Source organism: Poecilia mexicana, unplaced genomic scaffold, assembly GCF_051168715.1.
Source record: "Poecilia mexicana isolate PSO_F unplaced genomic scaffold, ASM5116871v1 scaffold_12, whole genome shotgun sequence".
NCBI lineage: Eukaryota > Metazoa > Chordata > Actinopteri > Cyprinodontiformes > Poeciliidae > Poecilia > Poecilia mexicana.
The window spans coordinates 22236866-22262948 of NW_028263381.1; the positions used below are offsets into that span (position 1 = coordinate 22236866).

Here is a 26083-nt window from a genome sequence, read left to right on the forward strand (position 1 = left end):
GTCTTCATCCTTGTAGTTCATCTTCCTCTTTCTAACTTCTTTGTATTGTGTTCATGTGATGCTCTGTTTTCTGCTTTAATGTGACACTCTTAGTTATTTTATTAGTAAATATTGCTGGATGAATATTTCCTGCCTTCCTGATTGTTCCTGGTTCCTCCACAGAGTGGACCAGCAGAGCTCAGAGGTTCCCAGTGGTCAGTCTGCCCAGCAGCATCAAACACAGCTGGACTCCATATTTATGGTCTGTACATGAACAACAACTACTTTTCCATGGTTCTGTTCACAGTCGTCTCCATGCTGCACTTTGTAGACCAGAGGACTGTCAGTCTGTCCAACATCCATCTGGTGTTTGGCTCCATGATTTCAGTCTGATGTTTCCTTCATCTATTATTCTGTTCCAGCTGCTGGAGGAAAACATTGTCACTTTTGTGAAAAACGAGCTGAAGAAGATCCAGAAGGTTCTGAGTCCAGATTACCCAGAAAGCTCAGAGAGTCAGAGAGAGGATGATGAGGTGTTGAGAGGTGATGATGAAGAGCAGAGGAGGAGCAGCAGAGAGGCAGTGATGAAGATCACACTGAACTTCCTGAGGAGGATGAAGCAGGAGGAGCTGGCTGACTGTCTGCAGAGCAGTAAGAGGATTTCTACAAAGATTTGACCTGATGGATAAATGACACATTTACTGATGTCTGAAGAGATGGAATCACATTATATAAATTATCTTCATCCCTGATTTTACTTTTTGTGTTATTTTAGAACATCTTGCTGCAGTTTGTCAACATCACCTTAAATCTGGTCTGAAGAAGAAGTTCCAGTCTGTGTTTGAGGGGATTGCTAAAGCAGGAAGTCCAACCCTTCTGAACCAGATCTACACAGAGCTCTACATCACAGAGGGAGGGACTGGAGAGGTCAATGATGAACATGAGGTCAGACAGATTGAAACAGCATCCAGGAAACAACACAGACCAGAAACAACAATCAGACAAGAAGACATCTTTAAAGTCCCACCTGGAAGAGATCAACCAATCAGAACAGTGATGACAAAGGGAGTGGCTGGCATTGGGAAAACAGTCTTAACACAGAAGTTCACTCTGGACTGGGCTGAAGACAAAGCCCACCAGAACATCCACTTCATATTTCCATTCACCTTCAGAGAGCTGAATGTGCTGAGAGAGAAAAAGTTCAGCTTGGTGAAACTTGTTCATCACTTCTTTACTGAAACCAAAGAAATCTGCAGCTTTGAACACTTTCAGGTTCTGTTCATCTTTGATGGCTTGGATGAGAGTCGACTTCCTCTGGACTTCTACAACAAGGAGATCCTGACTGATGCTACAGAGTCCAGCTCAGTGGATGTTCTGCTGACAAACCTCATCAGGGGGAAACTGCTTCCCTCTGCTCTCCTCTGGATAACCACACGACCTGCAGCAGCCAATCAGATCCCTCCTCAGTGTGTTGGCATGGTGACAGAGGTCAGAGGGTTCAATGACCCACAGAAGGAGGAGTACTTCAGGAAGAGATTCAGAGAGGAGCAGCAGGCCAGCAGGATCATCTCCCACATGAAGATGTCACGAAGCCTCCACATCATGTGCCACATCCCAGTCTTCTGCTGGATCACTGCTACAGTTCTGGAGGATGTGTTGGAGACCAGAGAGGGAGGAGAGCTGCCCAGAACCCTGACTGAGATGTACATCCACTTCCTGGTGGTTCAGACCAAAGTGAAGACGGTCAAGTATGATGGAGGAGCTGAAACAGATCCACACTGGAGTCCAGAGAGCAGGAAGATGATCGAGTCTCTTGGAAAATTGGCTTTTGATCAGCTGCAGAAAGGAAACCTGATCTTCTATGGATCAGACCTGACAGAGTGTGGCATCGATATCAGAGCAGCCTCAGTGTACTCAGGAGTGTTCACACAGATCTTTAGAGAGGAGAGAGGGCTGTACCAGGACAAGGTGTTCTGCTTCGTCCATCTGAGTGTTCAGGAGTTTCTGGCTGCTCTTCATGTTCATCTGACCTTCATCAACTCTGGAGTCAACCTGATGGAAGAAACACAAACATCTAAAAAGTTTTCATTATTTAAGAGAACTAAACTAAAGTCTCTCCATCAGAGAGCTGTTGACCAGGCCTTACAGAGTCCAAATGGACACCTGGACTTGTTCCTCCATTTCCTCCTGGGACTTTCACTGCAGACCAATAAGAGACTCCTACAAGGTCTGCTGACACAGACAGGAAGTAGCTCACAGACCAATCAGGAAACAGTTCAGTACATCAAGGAGAAGATCAGTGAGAATGTGTCTGCAGAGAAAAGCATCAATCTGTTCCACTGTCTGAATGAACTGAATGATCGTTCTCTAGTGGAGGAGATCCAACAGTCTCTGAGTTCAGGAAGTCTCTCCACAGATAAACTGTCTCCTGCTCAGTGGTCAGCTCTGGTCTTCATCTTAGTGTCATCAGGAAAAGATCTGGATGTGTTTGACCTGAAGAAATACTCTGCTTCAGAGGAGGCTCTTCTGAGGCTGCTGCCAGTGGTTAAAGCCTCCAACAAAGCTCTGTAAGGTCACACATTGTTACTGCAGGTATTGTTGATGGGTAGAAATCTGCTAATTATGAGGCAAATATTCATGTTTAAGTTTATATTTTGGTGCTTTGTCTCTTCAAAGTGTCCCACTGGGAGGATGCACAAAAAAGAAACAGACTTCCTTCAGCAGCTGAACATAATGTTACATAATCAAGCAGCAAAACTCCTCCACTTTATGTTAACATTGAAAAGAATTAACATAGTTAATTATGTAATTTTATAATTCTCTTTCCAACCTCCTTGTTACCTGTAGTTCTGTCATTTAAGGCTGGAGGCCCAACTATAGAATGAACCAGTTCACAACAAATACAAAGGTTGTGTAAAATCAGATGGTTCCTTCTCTGTCCAATAAAAACATTGTTGATTTGAAAGAACATAAATTCTGATGAATAGTTTAATAACAGATTTTCCTCCCTGTCTCCTCAGACTGAGTGGCTGTAACCTCTCAGAGAGAAGCTGTGAAGCTCTGTCCTCAGTTCTCAGCTCCCAGTCCTCCAGTCTCAGAGAACTGGACCTGAGTAACAACAACCTGCAGGATTCAGGAGTGAAGCTTCTCTCTGCTGGACTGAAGAGTCCAAACTGCATCCTGGAGACTCTCAGGTAAAATGTGACCAATCCTGGTGAAACCAGATTTCTGTCCTTTACCTGCTTTCAAAGATGATGTAATTACTATGTGATATAATAATTGATGTCTGACTGTGACATGGTTAACCTGCTAAATCTCAACACATAATAATGGATATTTTTTATTTCCTCCAGGCTGAAAGAATCATAAAGAAAGTTATTAAGAAAAGTGGAGGTCAGGCTTCCACTGATAGTGTAACTCTGGATTATTGACAGAACAAAGGAGATTATTGCAGATCTTTCCAACCAGCAGTTGTCAGACTTTCTCAACCATCGATGGGGAAATGTTGATTTTTATTATCTACCAAAGGAAATACAGTTTTATTAATATTTCATGTTATTAATATCTGAAGCTCCAGTTTCTTGACTTTTTTCCTCTCCTATAAATGTCCAGTTCAGACCTTGGTCTCTACCGCAATGTTCTCATCTTCTCATCATGTGATGAATTGTGTGTCTGCAGCTTATCAGGCTGTTTGGTCTCAGAGGAAGGCTGTGCTTCTCTGGCCTCAGCTCTGACCTTTAACCCCTCCCATCTGAAAGAGTTGGACCTGAGCTACAATCATCCAGGAGACTCTGGAGTGAAGCTGCTGTCGGCTGGACTGAAGGATCCAGACTGGAGACTGGAAGCTCTCAGGTATGGAGGAACCTGCTGCAGGAGCAGAGAAGGTCTGATAGAGGAGGAAGAGGAGAAACGTCTTTAGTCTGATGGGAAACATTTAGTTTGATGAGAAATATTTAGTTTGATCATTAAATATTTAGACGCCTCATCTGGAGGCAGAGATCATTACCCAGTTTTCTGGAATATTCTCCTGACTAAGAAAGGCTCAGAAGGAAAATGAAAGAGTGGGATGGATTTAATAGAGTTTAATAGGGACTCTGACTAAATGAATCAAAGTGAAGTTCAGTTAGATTTCCATGATGATCTACTGATGACAGAAAGGACTTTAAAACAATATTTGATGGAGCTCCAGACCAATCAGCCCCAAGGAGCAAAGATGAGAAGAAAAGTAACTCCATGTTGGTCAGATGGATGTTTAAAAGTTCAGAGAGAGAAATAAAGATTTTGAACTAAACTCACAAGTGTGTATAGCGCCACCTGGTGGTGCTGGTTGGTAGAGGAAGTGCTGAAAGGTTGGAAGTGTTTGTCAGAGGTGTGTGATGATGGAAGCCTCTCCCTGGTTTGTGAGTCTGAGCTCAGAGATCAAATGTTTGGTTCTTGTTGAACTCTTTGTTGAATGTGATGCAGCTTCTCCTTTTTAATGTTTGTATTTCTAGATATTCCAGTGAGGCCACAGCAGGTTTTCAGCAGCAGGTTGTTTAGTGTTTCATTCCTTCATCTGTGTGTGGGAGTGTGGATGGAGCAGGTATCCAGGTGTTGATCAGAGTTTAGATTGATTGGATTTTAATGCTGATTATTAAATCAGGTTGAGCTTCCAGAAATGTTTCCTTAGTTTCCTGATGTCCTTTTAGGCTTCAGTGAGTTTCTTCAGGTTGTTACTGAGGGATTTCCTTTCTCCTCTCTGTTGGAGCTTTTCCTGTGTTTGGAGAAATGAGTTGTGCTGCAGCAGCACCAACTGTCCTTCCTACATCCACTGCAGTTTGCAATCCAGATTTTGGACTGTTCCTGTCTCAGTGGAGGACAATGTGTGTCTGAGAGACATGTAATGTCCATGTTTGCTGCTGAAAGAGACTGATGGTCTGACCCCCCTCCTCCTTTCAGGGTGGAGCCTGCTGGAGGCCCATTCTTGACACCAGGGCCATGGAGACTGAGGAAGTGTAAGTGTGTTTTTCATCTGATTCATGACAACAAAGCAGCTCACATTCAACCATCTTCAAACTGTCACATCACTCATTCAGGATCATCATCAAAGATCAATAAATGATCAATAACTGCAGCTGGATTGTGTTTGTTCTCTCCATCAGATTCCTGTCAACTCACCATCGACACAAACACAGTGAACAGAAAACTCAAACTGTCTGAAGACAACAGGAAGGTGACACATGTGGAGGAGCTTCAGTCATATCCTGATCATCCAGACAGATTTGATATCTGGGAGCAGCTGCTGTGTAGAACTGGTTTGACTGGTCGCTGTTACTGGGAGGTCGAGTGGAGAGGAGGAGTTTATATATCAGTGAGTTACAGAAGAATCAGGAGGAAAGGAGGCAGAGACTGTTGGTTTGGATATAATGATCATTCCTGGAGTCTGAGATGCTCTGATGATGGTGGTTACTCTGTCTGGCACAATAACATAGAAACTCGTCTCTCCTCCTCCTCCGTCTCTAACAGAGTATCAGTGTATGTGGACTGTCCTGCTGGCATTCTGTCCTTCTACAGAGTCTCTTCTGACTCACTGATCCTCCTCCACACCTTCAATACCACATTCACTGAACCTCTGATTCCTGGATTTGGGTTCTGGTTCAGTTCTGGTTCTGCAGTGTTTCTTTGCTGATTTGAGTCTAAAGAGTCTAAAGATTTTCCTCCTGTCAGAGAAACTCTCACTGTTGAACAGATAGTTCATCTCTACAATCTATTTCTTGGTGAAACTTTTCTGATTGAGTCCTTGGAAACTTCTTCTTCTTCCAGTCCTTTAAAGATGGAAGCTGGGATTATTCCAGGATTATTCCAGGATCCTCATGTTTTCCTGTTTGTTTCCAGTCAAAGCTTCACACTGAATATCAAGATGTTGTTTCTCTTATTTTTTCCTCTCATTCATCAGATTTCATTGAAATGTTGATCAGTTTTTCTCTCTGAACATTTTCTGTTTCTGTCGGCTCCTATTTTTCTAAACTCGTCAGATTTGAATATTAAATCTTCCTTTTGTTTATTTGCTGCAGTTTTTCTTCATGTGTTTTAGAGAAATAAAAACATTTTTCTTCTTCTGCATTTGGTTCATTTGCTGCTCATTCTGTTCTTTTCCTGTTCAAATTTAAATATTTGCATTATAAACATAATAATGTGCAGAATTAGTAGTTTGACTGAACAAATTCAGGCATTTATAGCTGCAGTGTGTAACTTTTATTAAAAATATATTTTTTACATATTTATGAAAAATGTTACCGTGTCATGACTGTATGGCATAAGACAGATGAAATGTGAACAGATCAAACTCCTCCATGAGCTGCTATTGAGGTTTGAAGAAATACACCAGGTTGGTGTAGCGCGTTAGCATTAGCTGCTGTTAAGTACTATGTTGTTGTAGTGTTTTAGCATTAGTTTAAGATAAATGCCTTAGCGTAGCGTTTTAGTTTTAGCTACTGCTAAATACCATGTTTGTGTAGGGTGTTAGCATTTATTTCTGCTAAACATGATAAGTACTATGTCAGAATCGTGTGCTAGCATTAGCCAAAGCTTAATACCGGGTTGGTGTTTGAATAAAACCTCCAGAACCTGGTGTGAGTGTGTGGCTGTTCCCTGATGGTATAACTTCATTAGTTCCTCCTGAAGTGTCAATAATAGACAAAGTGTGTGTGAGTGTGTGGCTGTTCCCTGATGGTATAACTTCATTAGTTCCTCCTGAAGTGTCAATAATAGACAAAGTGTGTGTGAGTGTGTGGCTGGACCCTGAGAGTGAATGTACCTCGATCAGAGTACTGAAGTTTCCATGTTGGACAGAATGTGTGTGTGAGTGTGTGGCTGGACCCTGAGAGTGAATGTCCCTCGATCAGAGTACTGAAGTTTCCATGTTGGACAGAATGTGTGTGTGAGTGTGTGGCTGTTCAATGCATGTCCAATTGCACTGTGGTCTACTTCCTGCTGTTGGATGGGTCTCCGATACGGTCTTCCTCAAAACACCAAATTAAAACATTTCAACTCTCATAATAAAAGAAAAATAAAGGAACATTTATATCCTTGAAAAAAAATTATATTTGCTGATGACAGAGAAGATTGTTTTGAATCATAGAAGGAAATCTGATTTTAATGAGAGCATTAATGTTTCCGTCTCTAAAACTCAGCAAATCCCTGATACATTTTCAGTAATAATGCGTTTAATTTACTGTCTTAATCTAAAACTTTAATTAAAATGAGTTTTTGGCTTTGGAGTAAAAGCCTGTTTGTGACTGAAGCTGCTGAGAAACCTTATTATTCTGGAGCCTCTAATTGGTTTCACTTTTTATCATTTATTTTCTAATGAGAATCAGATACAATAAGGTGTTATCTCACATTTTCTGCTTTAATGTCTTTTTTTGTTTTTTTCTGTTTTGTGTTTAGAGGGAATGTGTTTTCTGGTTCAAACTGGATGATCTTATAAAAAAACATGTTTCAGTTTAAATCCAGCCCTGCTGTTTATAACCTACCAGCTAACAGCAGCTATTATCCATCTCAGTTACTGTGAGGTTTGATTTTACTGTTAAATAGAGAGAAAAGAAACCAAACATTTGACATTTGTTCATTATGTCACAAATTTATGGCAGATTTTAAAAATAAAACCTGGAAAAGATGGATGGATGGATAGATAGATAATTTATGAATGACTGCAGAGAAAATTAGATCTCAGTAAGTCAGACTTGGTGTTGTAAAGTCCACTGGCTGCAGGCAGAAATGATTCCCTGAGTCTCTCTGTGGTTCTTTGGTAAAATGAGTCTCTGGAAAGTTTCCACAGCTGGAAACTTCTGGAGACGACGGGTCTCAGAGCAACAGCTGGAGTCGGATGGATGGAGCCTGAAGGAGAGAGGACAGTTCCCTGTGGAGCCCGCCCCATAAAACAAATAATCAGCAGATCAATAAACACTGTGTTGGAGTTACTATTTTGATGTGTATATACCTCGTTAAGTGGCAGATCAAACCACGCAAAGTATACCAAATAATAATAAAGGATGCCTAAGGGATATATCAACATAATATCGTGGAATATTAATGGATGTGGGCATCCAATTAAAAGACACAAAGTTTTGACTTATCTAAAATCCAAAGGCACTGATATTGCATTCATTCAAGAATCACATAACTGGAGATGAAGAAGCTGCTAAGTTCAAAAGAGGTTGGGTGGGTGAAGTGTACCACAGCTCATATTCAAGTAAGCGAAATGGTGTAATGATTCTTGTTAATAAGAATATAAGTTTTGTTATGCTTAACATAATGATAAGGAAGGGCGCTTCATATGTGTTGAAGCCCTGCTGAATGGAATTAGGACTGTCCTCTGCAACATTTATGCACCAAATCAGGAAGAACCTGACTTTTTTCATGAAATTAATAGTATATTAGGAAACACTGAGGGACATATTATTATGGGAGGCGATTTCAACCAGGTGATGGATTTATTGACAAAAGTATGCTAAGGGGAAAACTTTCACCTAAGGACAGGGCTGCAATCCAAATGCTATCCAAGACTGGAATCTGGTTGATATATGGAGATTGGTAAATCCACGTGAAAGAGAATATACTTTTTACTCTGACAGCCATAAGATATATTCTAGAATTGACTTCTTCTTAATATCTAATAAACTAGTGGAGTCAGTAATGGGCTGTGAAATAGGACCAATTATTATAAGTGACCATGGTATAGTGGAGATACATATAGACTTTAATGTGGAAAAAGAAAGAAAAGGACGTTGGAGACTTAATACTATGCTACTGCAGAATGAAGCATTTAGTAACTCTATTTTGGAGGATCTTAATTTTTTTCTCCAAGTAAATACTGGCTCCACAGATAATATGGCCTCTGTGTGGGAAGCGTCGAAAGCATACATGCGGGGAAAATTCATTGCGTATGCATCAAAAATTAAAAAAGAAAACACTGGGAAAGAAAAAACGTTGGAAAAAGAAATATGTTTGTTAGAGAAAAAATAGCTCAGAGTTACTCGAATCATCTATATCAAACACTTTGCAATCTTAAGTATTAGTTACATGAACTATATAACAAAAAAGCTGAATATGCCTTATTTGGACTTAAAATCAAATATTATGAAGGTGGAGAAAAAAGTGGCCGATTATTAGCGAGACAACTTAAAAAATAAGATAACTCCAACAACATTCCACTAATTAAGAAGGACGGTAAAACATTCACCGCAACCAAAGACATAAATAGGATCTTTGAGGAGTTTTATAAAAACCTTTACACATCTACTGATAAACCTGACACGGAAGAAATGAATCCTTTTTTCTCGTCAGTGAAATTGCCTACTATCTCCAATGTACAAAGAGAAAAATTAGATTATCCTATCACTCTGGAAGAAATTAAAGCTACGATCTTGTCTATGAAACCTGGGAAATCGCCGGGCCTGGATGGCTTTCCGGTTGAATATTATAGAAAATATATTGACACTTGGCAGTGAAGGTGTGTGTATGTGTGTGTGTGTGTGTGTGTGTGTGTAGGTGTGTGTGTGTGTGTGTGTGTGTGTGTGTGTGTGTGTGTGTGTGTGTCTGTGTGTGTGTTAGTATCCAGGTCAGAGAAGGACAGCTTTCCTCTGTCCCAGTCCAGATTCACTCTGATCCTCTGGACTTTATTCTGGACTGAGACAAACGTGGGAAGAGCTGGTGGAGAATGTGCTGAGTAGTTACATCCATTGAACTCTATGTTCAACAATCCAGACTTCATGTCTCCCTTCCTCTTAACAAACTCTTCCATCACACCAAGATCCCAGAATGAACTGTCTCTAACATCAACATCCCAGCTGTGGTTCCCTGAGTTCAAACCCTCAGAAGTCAAAACAGAGACAGAATTTATCAGCAAAACTCTCTGGATTATCAGGAAGCTGCTGTTTCTCTCCTCCAGTCAAACTGGTCAGATCTTCAGACAGATGGAGTTCTTTACCAGCCGTGTTTGGGTCCAGAACCAGAGGAGTGTAGGTCACCATGGTCTCCATGTTGCTCCAGATGTTGAAGGCCAGGTTGCCCAGATGTTTGGCCTGGTCTATCAGAGCTCCTGAGGGCAGCTGTGGATCCTCCAGCAGGGGGCAGCGCTGGACTCTTTCCACTGCAGCCTTGTAGTTGTGCAGGAATGAGACGTCTGCAGCTCTCAGCTCCTCCTCTGTGGCTCTGACTGTGTCTGAAAGAGCTGCTATCTCTCTGCTCAGAGCCTCCATCTTCTCCTTCATCATCCCTCTCTTCTGCTCCTCTTCCTCCCTCAGTGCAGCCAGCCTGGCCTCCTCTTCCTCTGCTAGAAACTGATGAAGCTGCTTAAACTGCTCCCTAATCTGCCTCTCTGTGTGTCGGGCCTGGACCTCCAGGTGTTCTGCTGTCTGATCAAACTCCTCCTGAACTTTCTTCCTGAGCTCCAGCTTCTCCTTTAAAGGCTCCAGAGTTTCCTGAAGTTTCTTCCTGTGTTGCTGAGCAGCTTCATCGATGGCTCTGAATCTGTGCTCGGTGTGTAAATCTGAATCTCTGCAGACGAGACACACTGGCTGCTGATGGTCCAGACAGAAGAGTTTGAGTTTCTCAGAGTGCAGAGAGCAGAGACCCTCTGAAGCATTTTGGTTTCTCTGCTGTAACAAAGACTCACACAGATTCTTCAGAGCCAGATTACAGGGAGGAGCATCTGATGCTGATCTTTTCCTACCAACAGGACATGAGCGACCAGTTCTTCTTCTTCTCCAACATTTCTGGAGAGGCAGCAGAAGTTCTGCTCACTACTTTTCTCTCTAGCACTCGGTGAAGGCCGACGCTTTTTCCTCTGCTCCTCTCCCTACCCATTCCACCCTGCTTGATCTTTCTTGCTTTTTTGGAGCCTTTTTTTGCACATCCTCCAAATCTATCAATTATACATCTGGTTAACTGGTCTCTCAATCCAAGTGATCAAATTTTCTCCAGGAGACGGAGCAAATGGGAACCCTCTTGTCCTGCAGGAACACACATGATGGGATGGTTTCACCTGGATTTATTCATGATAACAGGATTTCTGCTGTTTGCAGCTTGTGCATTTCTGGCTTAGCAACACATTTGTGACAGATTTGGCCTAGTTAAAACACACAGACAGACTACTGTATTTTGTGGGACCCAAGTTGGATGTGAGTCTTGCTGAGACTGGCAGCCCAGCTGAGGATCCAAAACTCACTAGCAGGATGGAATAGATCTTGGAGAAGCTGCTGGCTTTGGTTCAGTGGAACGGCCACATTAATCTGGATGAACTAGAAGAGATATAACGGTTAAAGACTCGAGGACAGACAGAAATGTTAAGTCTGCCAGATCTAAAGAGAATTTGTTCTTCTGAATCTGTGTGGCCTTCTGGATATCTGGACTCTCCTGGAGACCAGATGTAAACAAACGGCTCGTTCCCGTCTCCTCTCCCTTCCCAAGTCACCCTGGGATCTGATGGCTGAACTCTAGAGGACTCTCTCCTGATATTTCCACCTTCATCAGAGAGTTTTTACATTATTACTTTGTAGAAACTGTGCAGTTCTCACTGTTAACCCAGAAAAGGAATCAGAACAAACCTGGAATCCAGAGACTCTCATTTATTAGTCTTTCTGTTTTTTACTAATTGTAGAGTTCTCACAATTTAGACCAATTTTATTTATTACTTTTAAGATTATTATGCAGCAAGACTCCTATTATTGCAACCCAGAAAAGGAATCAGAACAAACTTAGAATCCAGAAAAATTCCTCCAGAACCAGAACATTTAGTTTTTATTATTACTTAGAAACTTGTAAAAGTACTAATTACTTTTACAAGTTTAGAGCAACACTTACTTATACTTACCTAGCAACCCAAAACAGAGACTAGATCAAACTTGGAGTCCAGAAAAACCACCTTAGCAACGACCTTTAACCTCAGATTCTTCCACCTGGTGACCCTTAAGAGGAGTATTTAGTTTATTTCCTTTGGATCAACATGATTAGATTTCTCTCCTTCTGCTCTTTACCTTGGTTTATTATTTTGTCTGTATTTCCTGTTTAATTCCTATAAAGCTCTTTGCTTTGCCTTGTTGCTGAAAATGTGCTACATAAATGAAATTAGCTTTAGCTTCTCTGACCTCAGAGCTGATCTGGTCCAGAAGGTCAGAGGTCGCCAGATCTGAGCTGCTTCCCTGCAGAAAGAAGAGAAGACAGAGACAGGGAGGCGAGGGTCACCAGGACTCCTTCAGTACCACCAGAACCCAGATCAGGGTCAGTTCTTCACAGATCAATCAAACACTGGGTCCAACTGACCCGGCAGGAACAGGGAGAACTAATCCTGTTCCTGACTCACAGGTTCTAGATCAACTCTTCCTCCAAAGTGTTTTATCAAACTGGGACAGAACCAGAACCCTGCAGCAGAGTCCAACCACTGACCTCTGACCTGTAGATGAACCCGTTTCTTCATCAGGATGGTTTCCTCTCTGCTGCAGATGCTGCAGGTGTAAATCTTTCCATCTTCAGGTGTGGGGTGGTTCAGGGTCAGACTGAGGTCTCCATGTTGAAGCTTGTCCTCCATCTTGGTTCTGGTTCTGTAGAGCCGGTCCTGTTCTCCAGGTTGGTCCCAACCGTTCTGATACACATGGACCTTCCTGTTGTCTCCATCTGTCCACTCCACCTTAGCCTGGTGAGGCAGTCGGGTTGTGGTTCTGCAGGGCAGCAGGACCCACTTTACTCCATATTCCAGCCAAACCTGCTACTCTGAGGAAACAACAAGCAGAAAGTCGGATTTAAAGCGACGGCACTCGCTTTAAATACGACTGTTGTAGAATAAAATGCCTGTGAAAAATCCTTATTTTCCCATTTCCCTCACCTGCCACCTGAGCAGCCATGGGCTGAACTTATACAGCTGAAACCCCCGCTGCCACTAAAGGCTCTAATTTCAAGGATTTATAACTCAGTCCAATCATATGATGTCTTTTTAGCTCCAAACACCAGGAGAGCCTGGGAGCCTGAACTGGGGCTGGTTTTTGATGAACGTTGGTGGGAATCAGCCCTGACAGCCATTCAAACTTCTCCATGTGCCGCCTGAGCTTGGTTCAGTTTAAAGTGCTATTCAGACGTCATTATTCCAAAACTAGGCTGGCAGATCTTCCTAAATACGGTAGATGTTACCGATCCATGTGGAGGCTCACCCTGCAATCTGCCACACATATTTTTCACCTGCTCAGGCCTCACAAGTTTCTAGCAAATTTACTTTCTCAACAACCGTTGACAGTTTAGCTCACACTGGAACTTTTTCTGCTTCATTTTCTGCTTCTACTGGAGGTTTCTCCCTGTTAGCCCTCCTGTGGTCTTAGCATAACGCTAAGGAGGATCGTTACATGGGGAAGCAGGGATTTGTCCTGCCAGACCGTCAGTTCCCAGAACCACACACATAAAAACCTTGTAAAAGCCAAAGAGGGTCAGTGCGCCCCCTCCAGGCCACAGGAGGTTAGAGGGGTTTGGATATTTGCTCCAGCAAACAAAACTTTTGAAAATATATTTTTCATCTAAAAATGTCTTTTAATAATTGGCATATTTGACCAAATGACTTGATTCAAACTAAAATGTAACATTTTATGACTTCTACTCAACTAGACTCAGGATTTTAATGCTGACTTGGGATTTTTCTCCAGACTTTGCTGGAATATCTTGCAATACAATCCAGAGCATCTCCTGGTTTTTGGTTCTGCTTTTAATGCTGTTTTCAAACGATTTAATAAAAGAATCATATTGAAGTGAATCTCCATCAAAAACTCAGATCTTCTTTATATCTAATGAGGAATTGCTATCAGGTAAAGTTTGGAGTTTAGTTTTTCAGCTTTTCTGAAGACGTGACAATTTTCTTGATGACTAGAAATGTGAGACGTTTATTTTTTGGTGAGTTTTAATGTTTGGTTGGTGAATCAAACGACCTGCAGAAGGAGTCTGAGATTGTGAATCCATGCCAGGAGAAAAATATGCAGATCTTTGCTTTTCAACAAAATACAAACATGTTATTTTGAATGTAGAGTCATAAACATGAATTTTTACAACGACACCAGACTTAATCTGACAGGATGAAAAGTTACCACCCTCTGATAACAGGACACATTTTATCCATCTGCATTTAGAGGCAGAAAAGTTTAGAGACTCACCTGACATGAAATAATGTGGAAGATGAAATAAAAGGCCTGCAGAGACGATCAGAACCAGAACCAGCAGAACCAGGAGAGCTGTGGCCCAGGATGGAAAGCTTCCTGTGGAAATCAAATGAGGTTTGACCTTCCTCTGACCTTTGACCTCCAGGTGAACGGCTGCCAGCTCCAGTTCTTCTCTCCCGTCGTAGATGATGCAGGTGTAGTTTCCACTGTCAGACAGGTGAGGTTTCCTCAGAGTCAGGCTGAAGGTTCTGCTGTCCAGAGGGTTCATGGAGGTCCGGCCTGTAAAGTTCTGGTTCTGGCCTTTGAGCTCATCGTTGTCTTCTCTCCTCAGGTGGACAGATTTAGGAGTGAGATCGCTGCGGTTCCACATCAGTAAGGCTCTTCAGGCAAATGATCAGAGTATCGGCAGCTCAGGAGGACAGACTCCGCCCCCTCATTAACCTCCACCACTCCAGCAGGGCATGCTGGGAAACTGAGGACACAGACAGGAAATACTACGTGTTCAGTGGGAAGAAATGACATTGCAAGGATCTGATGTGGGATTTTTAATTGATGAACAAAGATTTTTAAAAAGATTCAAGTCCTGGACTCCATTATTTGGGTAGAAGGGATCACTCTTTACTTTGAACCCTTTAAATAAACAGGGACATAAAAGTGTCATAAAAACTGATAGTTTAATCAAAGTATAGCTTATCGTACCATGGTGAAGAAATGCAGCTGTCAGAGCAGCAACTTCAGTTTGAACAAGAATATAAACACAAAGATAAAAAGTATAAAAGTGAGAATAAGGAACTACAATCATGACGACTTTAACACTCGATTCAGATTCAAACATATTGATCCCAAGGGGAAATGAAATGTAACACATATTATTCAAGGCTCTTCAAAGACTTATTGTAGGTGGTGATGGTTGTGGGCAGGAAAAGTCTCCTGTAGTGGTCTGTGTCGCAGCACATTTCAAGGAGCCTCTGACTGAAGACACTGTTTCTCTAAGGCCGTCTGATGAAGAGGATGGTCAGGGTGATCCATAATGTTCCTGATTTGATCTAAAGTTCCTCTGGACCATCATCTCCAGTAGCCCCACAGTCATCCCCAGAACAGAACCAGAACCAGAACCTCCCTTTTTCCCAGGGATCCAGACGGTCTCAATCTGGTTTTTCCGTCTTTGGCTCCGTCTTGGTCTGATCTGACAAATTGTGTCCAGGCTGGTTTGAGACTTTATGGATTTAGTCCAAATGACCACAACATAACTCGTCTTTATCTTCACCTGCAGACGCTCAGCAAACTGGATTTAATTCAAAGCAACATGATGAGAGATATTTAATAGATTAGATTTAATAGAGACTCTTTATGTTCACATGCTGACGTTTGCTGAGAAAACACCTGGAACCTGATAGCAGGAAATTATTACATTTGTCTTTTTAAAATACATATCTATGTTAAAAACATTTCAAACATAAAAATACAAAAATACCTGTTTATTTGATGACTGCCAAGATGAAGAATATGTGAAGAGAAGGAGACAAGATCTAGTTTTACTAGATCTACAGCAACAAAAGGACGAGTAGCATTTGATTTACTAACTACATCAACCTTTATCAAAAGTGCCAACATTGTGTAAAATGTGTTCAAATCCTAACTGAGCCATTAAAGACAGAGCAATGCTAGAGCATCGCTGTCTGAGCCACACAGGAACCTTTCAAATTAAAGGCCCAACAGCTTCAACCATCATCACACAGCAAAACTCCCTGAAGCAGTGGCTGGTGAAGAGGAGAAATCAGACTAATGTCATCAAGTCAGAGACATCAATTCAGTCTCATCTCCAATGAGACGTCGTTAATCTAACTGGTTACATTTTGTCATCTGGGGACAACATGGAACATTTTGGGGAGCCTTTAATTGTCCCCAGATTATCCAGCTGTGGCTCATTTTGTCTGCCCCACTCAGGCACTGAGTAAAAAACAAGTGACTGAGTAAAGCTCACTGACAGCATGTTGGATTAAAGATTACAGAGAAATATGACTTTGGAGAATAAATGTCAGCAAATGCTCATTTACAGCTGTCAGCTTCACATGGCAACAATATGTCCATGTTGTCCAGCTTCACATGGCAACAATATGTCCATGTTGTCCAGCTTCACATGGCAACAATATGTCCATGTTGTCCAGCTTCACATGGCAACAATATGTCCATGTTGTCCAGCTTCACATGGCAACAATATGTCCATGTTGTCCAGCTTCACATGGCAACAATATGTCCATGTTGTCCAGCTTCACATGGCAACAATCTGTCCATGTTGTCCAGCTTCACATGGCAACAATATGTCCATGTTGTCCAGCTTCACATGGCAACAATATGTCCATGTTGTCCAGCTTCACATGGCAACAATATGTCCATGTTGTCCAGCTTCACATGGCAACAATATGTCCATGTTGTCCAGCTTCACATGGCAACAATATGTCCATGTTGTCCAGCTTCACATGGCAACAATATGTCCATGTTGTCCACAGATGGTGTCTTCTCCTCTCAGCTCTGATCAGGTTGATCTTTTCTTTCTCTGCTCTGATCCTGGACAGCAGACCAGTGGAGGTTGTTAAAGCTCAGTCACACACAGTTTCAGTCCAAATGTCCAACAGGAGACAGACAGTCGTCCCCTGAATGGACATGTCTCATCAGTTCTCTGGTGTCAAATAAATCAGGATCAACAGAAACTTCAGAGCCTGGAGGTGATGAAGGTTTTCTTCATCTTCCTCATCTTGTTGATCCACTGGATCTACTGGATCACTTTGATCAGCTGGTGGTGTGAGAGGGACGTCATCTGGTCCATGGAGGACAGGGCTGAGGAGTTGAGGTCAGAGGTCAGATGCACCACAGTGAGGCTCAGACAGAGGAGAGAAGAAGAAGCAAATAGAAATCCATTAGTTTGTTTTGTTGTTTTTATTGTTTATATAAATATTTACATCTTATTTTTCCTTTTCATGATTGTTTTAGTCACTTATTATCCTCCTTTTCAAAATAAAATCATTTGCTGATTCAAACACACTAAAACATATTAAGGCCTGTAATTTATCCACAAAAGATTTATGTTCAGAAATAGAAGCATTTCCATTTGTTCATTTTTCTGTCTTTCTCTTCTTTCTCTCTTTCATCCAACTTTCCAAACTTTCCTTGTTTCTCAGGATCAACTCGACTCTTCGTTTCTCGTTTCTTTGCCTCAGTTTCTTCCTCTGCTTCTAATTATCTTTCTTTTCCTTTTAAACCATCAGCTTCAATGAACAGGAGAAATGACACTTTTCATCCATTCATTCACATCATGCAAACTTTTTTCTCCATATTTCATTATTATATAGTGAATCGATTCACCCTGAGGAGGAGAAAAGACCCAGGAACCACTCAGACCCATTTCTTCTGAATAGGTGGGATTTCCTCTTTAGACTGCAAACGTCTCCACAGAATCCAACCAATCAGCTTTGAGGTCGCTCTGCCTCTTCATCCTCTAACAGGTTTTTATTTCTGATAAAGTCTTTAGGATTCTCTAAAGGTTTGGTTCCCTGAATTTAAAACCAAAACTCTAGTAAATACCTGCCTTATCCTCCGATAAGGACTTTGACTAGGACTCATCCTAGAACCTGTGGTTCCATCAAAACTCTGTAAAGGTTTTTATTCAGCTTTACAAGAAAAACTAAAAAATCTCTATAAGTATCAATTTCTTTGTCAGACACCCTGCAGGAATCTTCAAGAAAATAATCTTTACAAAGATCTGTCTTCTCTTCTTCTCTTACTTTTCTTCGTTTTTATTCTTTTCCTATTTTTAATTTCTTTCTCTTGTAATCTCTATTAATCTGGTCAATCTCAATCCTCAGGGAAAAAGGTCATTAGGATCCTTTAGTATTTTATAATTTGTAATTAGTAAGTTAGTTTATTCCCTGAGTGAGTCTCAGCAGATATCAGTGGATTGAGTTCGTTGATCTCAGCTCTGGAGCCGTGGAGCCGACCAGCAGCCCTCGTCTCTTTAATCCTAATCCAGGTTTGAGGCTGGAGCCGAGTGTCCAGGTCGGCACCAAACTGTTGAGGAAAACATTAATTTCCAAGCTGTTAGATGAAATCAGTCCATCAGGTTTATTTGTATCTTGTGCAGAATGCAGAGAGCCTGTAAGACAATCAGTAATGAATCAGTTCAGGATGAAAAGCTCCAACAGGAAGAGTCAACATGTAGGTTTTATATCCAGGATCCAGAACATGCAGAGACAGTCTGGTTCCCTTCAGCTGCAGGAAAACAACTTCCAACCTTGTGTGTGTTTAACCCAAACAGGATCTTCTGGTCAGAGTTCACAAGCATTAATATAACATGATCAGCTGATGGGAACTTAGGATCATTTTATCACCACACAGACAGACTTAGTTTGTCATTTATTTTATATTTTTCCTTAGTTTGGCCCTAAAACTCTGTTGTAGCAAATAAAACTGGACATAAGTTTATAATTTTCTACACATTTTAATCTAAAGGTTATAATCTTTACATATGTGGAATACAAGATGTTAGCTTTGTTAGCTAATGTGGTTATAAATATGATATGAATGGTGATTATCTTGACTGAGGCATGTTTGTTCTTCCATACATCAGTTTACTTTATATTAGTTTGCCAATAACATAATTGATCAATTAAACTGATGGTTGTTGCTTCAAAATAATAATTCTGATCAGTTTGATTTGTTATAAAGAGTAAATATTTTAAAAAGTTGTTCAGATGAACAAATCATAGCATCATGAAGCTTCTTTTCTAAATGTGACAGATTTCAACATCTCAACTCTCTTAATCCCAGTTTGTGACATTTTGGTCTCCAAGCTTCAGATTAGTGGAGATTAATCTGCATGGCAGGAAAACTGGGATGATGAATGGATGAATGCAGCTCTGCCACTAAATAAAAACAACTCATCGGCTCTCATCCAGTCTCAACCCACCATCCTGATGTGTGAAAGGCGTTGCCACGGCGACTCCAGTCGAGACGTGGAGGTTTGGTTTCCTGCAGGAGATTAAAGCCGAACACAGACTGGAGGAAACGCTCACAGTTCTTAGTGGAAACAGACTTTACTCAACTAACAGCAGAAGGTTTGATTTTATTATTAACACTTTAATGGACCAAATTCCTGATGTTTCCAACTGATTCTAGTTGTTAAAGTTCAGAACCTGAACATCACTGAATGGGAGGAGTGAAGATTTCCCAGCATTCAGTCTGAAGAAGCTCAGCTCTTCTCAGCTCTGAGACATTTTCTGAATAAATCCCAGTCAGTGAATCTGCAGACCTGATCAGATCCAAACATCCATTTTCCAGGAGTCTCTGGTTTCATCTGTGTCGTTGTTCCAGCTGCTGAGGTCAGAATCCAGCTGTAAAACCTGGAGGCTGAATGTTCAGGTTCTCTCCTCCAAACATCCCCCCTCCCTCCCTCCAGCTGTGGAGAACAGCTGGAAAACAGCTGCATGTGTAAATAATGAGTCTGGAACAAGCTGCCACCTTCTGCTGCTGATCTGACTTTAGATTCAGGTTGATGATTGAAATGAAATCAGGGTTTGAACCTGGATCAGCAGAACCTGCTCAGCTGATCCTGGTTTAACCAGAGACTGTCCTCACTCTGCTCACCTCACTGACATGATGATCAATGATTATATAGGAGCTATATTAATAATCTATATTATAACAACGTGTGGTTTCAGCTGCAGTAATGTGGTGATGTTAAGAACTACAGTTAAGTTTGTTTAACTTTATCTTCATATTCTGACTGTATTCATAGTCAGACCAGTTACTGCAGCAGGAATCAACCAGCTGCTCTTTTCTCTGGACTCATTTCTGCTCAAATTAAGTTGCAAACATAACAACAATGAAAACAAAGATTAAAAAACATTAAGAACATAATAAACGATTATTACCACAAAGATAAACAATCAGGTGGTGGTAGCAGCTTTATCCTCATTAACCATCATCAAACATTTTCATCAGAACTTCTCTCCTTCCTCATGAAGACTTTATCAACCTGCCTCTGATTTTACAGCAAACCTTCTGCTGCTCTGGAAGAAGAAACTACAAACCAGGTGAGCCGTCACATGATCAGTTATTCAACGTTTATAACACCTTGACTTTGAACTCTGAATCGTTCAGATCAGGTAAAAGTCCAGTCCTGTCCCTTTACAGTCTTTTCAGGTGTGGCACCAGTCTGGTTCTCCTGCGGTTCTGTTGGGTCTCAGTTTGTTGATCACATTTTCTTCTTCAGCTCTTTGGATCGTTTCAACAAACTGTAAGTGTGCTTTGTTTTCTACATGAACTTTGTCTTCAGGAACTTTACTGACTGTTTCTGCTCTGATGTTTGGAGAAAAGGTTCACTTCTGATTTCAGCTAAAAGTTGCAACTTTGCTGTTTGAAGGTTAATCTACAGGATTATTGATTAACATCAGATGTTTTTTTTGTTCTCAGAAAAAACTGATTCATAATTTCATTTCCTTGTATCAAACTCTGATCTCCACCGGTAAAGTCAGACACAACAATTTTATCCTGCTTCCTTTCAAAATTAAATGTTATTATAGCAAAATTTGTTCAATTCAGTCAAGTTACTAAATAGTTCAAATATAGTGGTGAATTTAATCAACTTGTAGAGATTAATAATGAACTAAAATCCTTCCTGTTGTTCAGGTTGAATCAGTGAATGTAAATGTTGCTCCATGTCTCCATCTAGTGGACTGATAGTAGAAGTGCAGCAGCTGATGCAGCTTCCTCTGCCTCTCTGCTGTCTGACTGCATTCACCTGACACTGATATGAAGCAGAGAAGAAGAGCCAATCAGAGGAGGAGCAGCTGATCTTTTACCAGCACTAATGATGTAAAGGATGATCAGAGTTGATGTGCAGATGAATGATGTGTGTTTCCTCTGCAGGTGAAGCTAGAAAGTGTGTGTGAGCTGATGTGAATTCAGCAGCATGGATCAGTGTGAGGACAGAGAGGAGGGAGTCCCTCCCTCTAAAACCACTCTGTGTGGGGAAGATGAGAGCCAGAGCAAAGGTCAGAGGTGAGGTCACCATCTCTAACTGTCCACAGCCCTTTTCACACAGCGTTCACTATATCAGGCCAAAACAGACGTGGTGATGAAGCTGCTGCTGCTCCTCTTTGCTGCTTCATCCTGACTGAACAGATTCAGTTTTAATCATCATGTTTCTGTCAGGATCCATCAGAGACTCGGACCAGAACCAGAACCAGAACCCAGCTGTGTGTCCTTTAAGAGTGACAGGTCAAAGGATCATTGGATTGACTTTAAATCTCCTGGATCTCCACCATCAGAGAGGTGAGCTGTTTCTAACTGCTGTAAACTGAACCAGTAAGTTTCAGATGTTCCCAGTTATATTTACAGAGTTTTGATCCATTATCTAAACCAGCTGCTCTGTTCTAATGAAAACACCTTCATATCTTCATCTCTGGGTGATGATGATGATGTTCTGCTGCTTCCTGGCTCCATGTCAGACTAACAGTGGGACACATTTCCACCAGCCACTGGGAAATACCTGGTAAACCAGTCTGGTCCATCAGGACTTGGTTCCTGTGTGCATTGTGAGATCAGTTCAGCAGGAAGGAAAGCTTCATGATGTGCTTGGTGAGATCTGCTGGAACTCAACCAGACTGAGCTGATGTGGACCATCAGAGGTTCTGCTGGTTCTTAGTGGATCAGCAGGAACATTAAATCTTTGCTTGGATCATCTGGTTCACTGCTCACATCCAGATATCACTTCATGGACCTTTACCTTCTGGTTGTCTCTGTGTGGACAGATATAATGTGAGCTCACTGGCTTCCAGGATCTACAGGATCCATTTTAAATCCTCTAGAACATCCAGGAGAGGATCCCACATGGACACACCCACATATCTCAGAGCTCCTCCATGTCCACATCACCTCAGATCCAGTCATCAGAACCTGATGGATGTCCCACACTGTCCTGAAGACCTGTGTGGACAGAGCCTTCACTTCCACTGTCCCCAAGCTCTGGGACTCTGTCTCCACCAGCATCAGATCTGCTGACAGTGTGGACAGTTTGAAGTCCAAGTTCAGCACCAACTTTTTAAAATGTCTACTGGTGATTCTGGTGTTACTGGTCTTCATCCTTGTAGTTCATCTTCCTCTTTCTAACTTCTTTGTATTGTGTTCATGTGATGCTCTGTTTTCTGCTTTAATGTGACACTGTTAGTTATTTTATTAGTAAATATTGCTGGATGAATATTTCCTGCCTTCCTGATTGTTCCTGGTTCCTCCACAGAGTGGACCAGCAGAGCTCAGAGGTTCCCAGTGGTCCGTCTGCCCAGCAGCATCAAACACAGCTGGACTCCATATTTATGGTCTGTACATGAACAACTACTACTTTTCCATGGTTCTGTGCACAGTCGTCTCCATGCTGCACTTTGTAGACCAGAGGACTGTCAGTCTGTCCAACATCCATCTGGTGTTTGGCTCCATGATTTCAGTCTGATGTTTCCTTCATCTATTATTCTGTTCCAGCTGCTGGAGGAAAACATTGTCACTTTTGTGAAGAACGAGCTGAAGAAGATCCACAAGGTTCTGAGTCCAGATTACCCAGAATGCTTAAAGAGTCAGAGAGACGATGATGAGGTGTTAAGAGGTGATGATGAAGAGCAGAGGAGGAGCAGCAGAGAGGCAGTGATGAAGATCACACTGAACTTCCTGAGGAGGATGAAGCAGGAGGAGCTGGCTGACCGTCTGCAGAGCAGTAAGAGGATTTCTACAAAGATTTGACCTGATGGATAAATGACACATTTACTGATGTCTGAAGAAATTGAATCACATTTATTTAAATCGTCTTCAGAAGGTATTTTTGTTTCATCTCTGATTTACTTGTGTTAATTTAGAACATCTTGCTGCAGTTTGTCATCAACTTAAATCTGGTCTGAAGAAGAAGTTCCAGTCTGTGTTTGAGGGGATCGCTAAAGCAGGAAGTCCAACCCTTCTGAACCAGATCTACACAGAGCTCTACATCACAGAGGGAGAGACTGGAGAGGTCAATGATGAACATGAGGTCAGACAGATTGAAACAGCATCCAGGAAACCACACAGACCAGAAACAACAATCAGACAAGAAGACATCTTTAAAGTCCCACCTGGAAGAGATCAACCAATCAGAACAGTGATGACAAAGGGAGTGGCTGGCATTGGGAAAACAGTCTTAACACAGAAGTTCACTCTGGACTGGGCTGAAGACAAAGCCCACCAGAACATCCACTTCATATTTCCATTCACCTTCAGAGAGCTGAATGTGCTGAGAGAGAGAAAGTTCAGCTTGGTGGAACTTGTTCATCACTTCTTTACTGAAACCAAAGAAATCTGCAGCTTTGAACACTTCCAGGTTCTGTTCATCTTTGATGGCTTGGATGAGAGTCGACTTCCTCTGGACTTCCACGACAAGGAGATCCTGACTGATGCTACAGAGTCCAGCTCAGTGGATGTTCTGCTGACAAACCTCATCAGGGGGAAACTGCTTCCCTCTGCTCTCCTGTGGATAACCACACGACCTGCAGCAGCCAATCAGATCCCTCCTCAGTGTGTTGGCATGGTGACAGAGGTCAGAGGGTTCGATGACCCACAGAAGGAGGAGTACTTCAGGAAGAGATTCAGAGATGAGCAGCAGGCCAGCAGGATCATCTCCCACATGAACACGTCACGAAGCCTCCACATCATGTGCCACATCCCAGTCTTCTGCTGGATCACTGCTACAGTTCTGGAGGATGTGTTGGAGACCAGAGAGGGAGGAGAGCTGCCCAGAACCCTGACTGAGATGTACATCCACTTCCTGGTGGTTCAGACCAAAGTGAAGAAGGTCAAGTATGATGGAGGAGCTGAAACAGATCCACACTGGAGTCCGGAGAGCAGGAAGATGATCGAGTCTCTGGGAAAACTGGCTTTTGATCAGCTGCAGAAAGGAAACCTGATCTTCTATGGATCAGACCTGACAGGGTGTGGCATCGATATCAGAGCAGCCTCAGTCTACTCAGGAGTGTTCACACAGATCTTTAGAGAGGAGAGAGGGCTGTACCAGGACAAGGTGTTCTGCTTCGTCCATCTGAGTGTTCAGGAGTTTCTGGCTGCTCTTCATGTTCATCTGACCTTCATCAACTCTGGAGTCAACCTGATGGAAGAAACACAAACATCTAAAATGTTTTTATTATTTAAGAAACCTAAACTAAAGTCTCTCCATCAGAGAGCTGTTGACCAGGCCTTTCAGAGTCCAAATGGACACCTGGACTTGTTCCTCCGTTTCCTCCTGGGACTTTCACTGCAGACCAATCAGAGACTCCTACAAGGTCTGCTGACACAGACAGGAAGTAGCTCACCGACCAATCAGGAAACAGTTCAGTACATCAAGAAGAAGATCAGTGAGAATGTGTCTGCAGAGAAAAGCATCAATCTGTTCCACTGTCTGAATGAACTGAATGATCGTTCTCTAGTGGAGGAGATCCAACAGTCTCTGAGGTCAGGAAGTCTCTCCACAGATAAACTGTCTCCTGCTCAGTGGTCAGCTCTGGTCTTCATCTTAGTGTCATCAGGAAAAGATATGGATGTGTTTGACCTGAAGAAATACTCTGCTTCAGAGGAGGCTCTTCTGAGGCTGCTGCCAGTGGTTAAAGCCTCCAACAAAGCTCTGTAAGGACACACATTGTTACTGCAGGTATTGTTGACAGGTTGAAATATGCTAATTATGAGGTAAATATTTATGTTTCAGTTTATATTTTGGTGTTTCGTCTCTTCAAAGTGTCCCACTAGGGGGGGATGCGCAAAAAATAAACAGACTTCCTTCAGCAGCTGAACATAATATTACATATTCAAGCAGCAAAACTCCTCCACTTTATGTTAACATTGAATTGGATTAATATAGTTCATTGTGTAATTTTATAATTCTCTTTCCAACCTCCTTGTTGCCTGTAGTTCTGTCATTTAAGGCTGGAGGCCCAACTATAGAATGAACCAGTTCACAACAAATACAAAGGTTGTGTAAAATCAGATGGTTCCTTCTCTGTCCAATAAAAACATTGTTGATTTGAAAAAGATTCATTCTGATGAATTGTTTAATACCAGATTTTCCTCCCTGTCTCCTCAGACTGAGTGTCTGTAACCTCTCAGAGAGAAGCTGTGAAGCTCTGTCCTCAGTTCTCAGCTCCCAGTCCTCCAGTCTCAGAGAACTGGACCTGAGTAACAACAACCTGCAGGATTCAGGAGTGAAGCTTCTCTCTGCTGGACTGAAGAGTCCAAACTGCAATCTGGAAACTCTCAGGTAAAATGTGACCAATCCTGGTCATCTCTATCCACAGCTGCTAGCAGAGATTGACAAAAGTATTTGACCTCCATCCAAATGATGGGAATCAGGTGTTCCAGTAACTTCCATGGCCACAGGTTTATGAAAGTAGCACCAAGGCATGTAGACCGTTTTTACAAACATTTGTGAAATAATGTTTTGCTCTCAGGAACTCAGTGGATTCAATCCTGGAACTGTGATAGGATGAGCAACAAGTGGCTTCCTGTCACTAACAAGTTTCTACACATAAACGTTGCTGGTTTTCATTCCCTCCATGCTGACAGAACCAAGAACAGAGGTGTTTAGAAAGGCAGTGGTCAGACTTCATTGATAGTGTAACTCTGTATACTTGACAGATTGCTGCATCCTCGGCGCACAAATGAGCATTATTGCAGATCCTTCCTCCCAGCAGTTGTAACCAGAACTGCTCCCAACAGGGCTGCACCGATTGCAGTTTTCTGGACGATCACGGATTACCGATATTTTAAAAAGCCTAACTTACCGATTCTGATTTTGGCCGATACCATGTTTTTGTCTGAAATGTTGCTCCATATATCAAGAAAGTTACTGAATTGGTAGCAATGGAGCGACT

At 41.9% G+C, this 26083-nt stretch overlaps 4 protein-coding genes across 5 annotated transcripts in view; all 4 read left to right on the plus strand.

Moving 5' to 3' along the window:
• LOC148156088 (NLR family CARD domain-containing protein 3-like) overlaps positions 1-26083 on the plus strand; it is a 434099-nt gene that overhangs the window by 16975 nt on the left and 391041 nt on the right. The gene's annotated exons all lie outside the window — the stretch shown is intronic.
• Positions 372-24855, plus strand: LOC148156091 (protein NLRC3-like). The gene is made up of 2 exons (XM_088011317.1): positions 372-630; positions 23054-24855. The coding sequence occupies exons 1-2, from the start codon at positions 372-374 to the stop codon at positions 24844-24846; spliced, it is 2052 nt and encodes a 683-aa protein (XP_087867443.1). The 3' UTR covers positions 24847-24855.
• On the plus strand, positions 761-3189 carry LOC148156092 (NLR family CARD domain-containing protein 3-like). Its single transcript, XM_088010622.1, has 2 exons — positions 761-2546; positions 3000-3189. The coding sequence occupies exons 1-2, from the start codon at positions 1036-1038 to the stop codon at positions 3175-3177; spliced, it is 1689 nt and encodes a 562-aa protein (XP_087866748.1). The 5' UTR covers positions 761-1035; the 3' UTR covers positions 3178-3189.
• Positions 3231-6081, plus strand: LOC148156093 (neoverrucotoxin subunit alpha-like). The gene is made up of 3 exons (XM_088011318.1): positions 3231-3235; positions 4918-4973; positions 5094-6081. The coding sequence occupies exons 1-3, from the start codon at positions 3231-3233 to the stop codon at positions 5645-5647; spliced, it is 615 nt and encodes a 204-aa protein (XP_087867444.1). The 3' UTR covers positions 5648-6081.

Excerpts from the sequence above, each read along its gene's own strand:
- LOC148156093 (XM_088011318.1), top strand. Across the intron at positions 4,974-5,093 it reads GCCATGGAGACTGAGGAAGT|CTGGATTGTGTTTGTTCTCT; the intron begins GTAAGTGTGTTT and ends CAATAACTGCAG.
- LOC148156091 (XM_088011317.1), top strand. The coding sequence starts at position 372 with ATGTTTCCTTCATCTATTATTCTGTTCCAGCTGCTGGAGGAAAACATT. Across the intron at positions 631-23,053 it reads GGCTGACTGTCTGCAGAGCA|AACATCTTGCTGCAGTTTGT; the intron begins GTAAGAGGATTT and ends GTGTTAATTTAG.
- LOC148156092 (XM_088010622.1), top strand. The coding sequence starts at position 1,036 with ATGACAAAGGGAGTGGCTGGCATTGGGAAAACAGTCTTAACACAGAAG. Across the intron at positions 2,547-2,999 it reads AAAGCCTCCAACAAAGCTCT|ACTGAGTGGCTGTAACCTCT; the intron begins GTAAGGTCACAC and ends CTGTCTCCTCAG.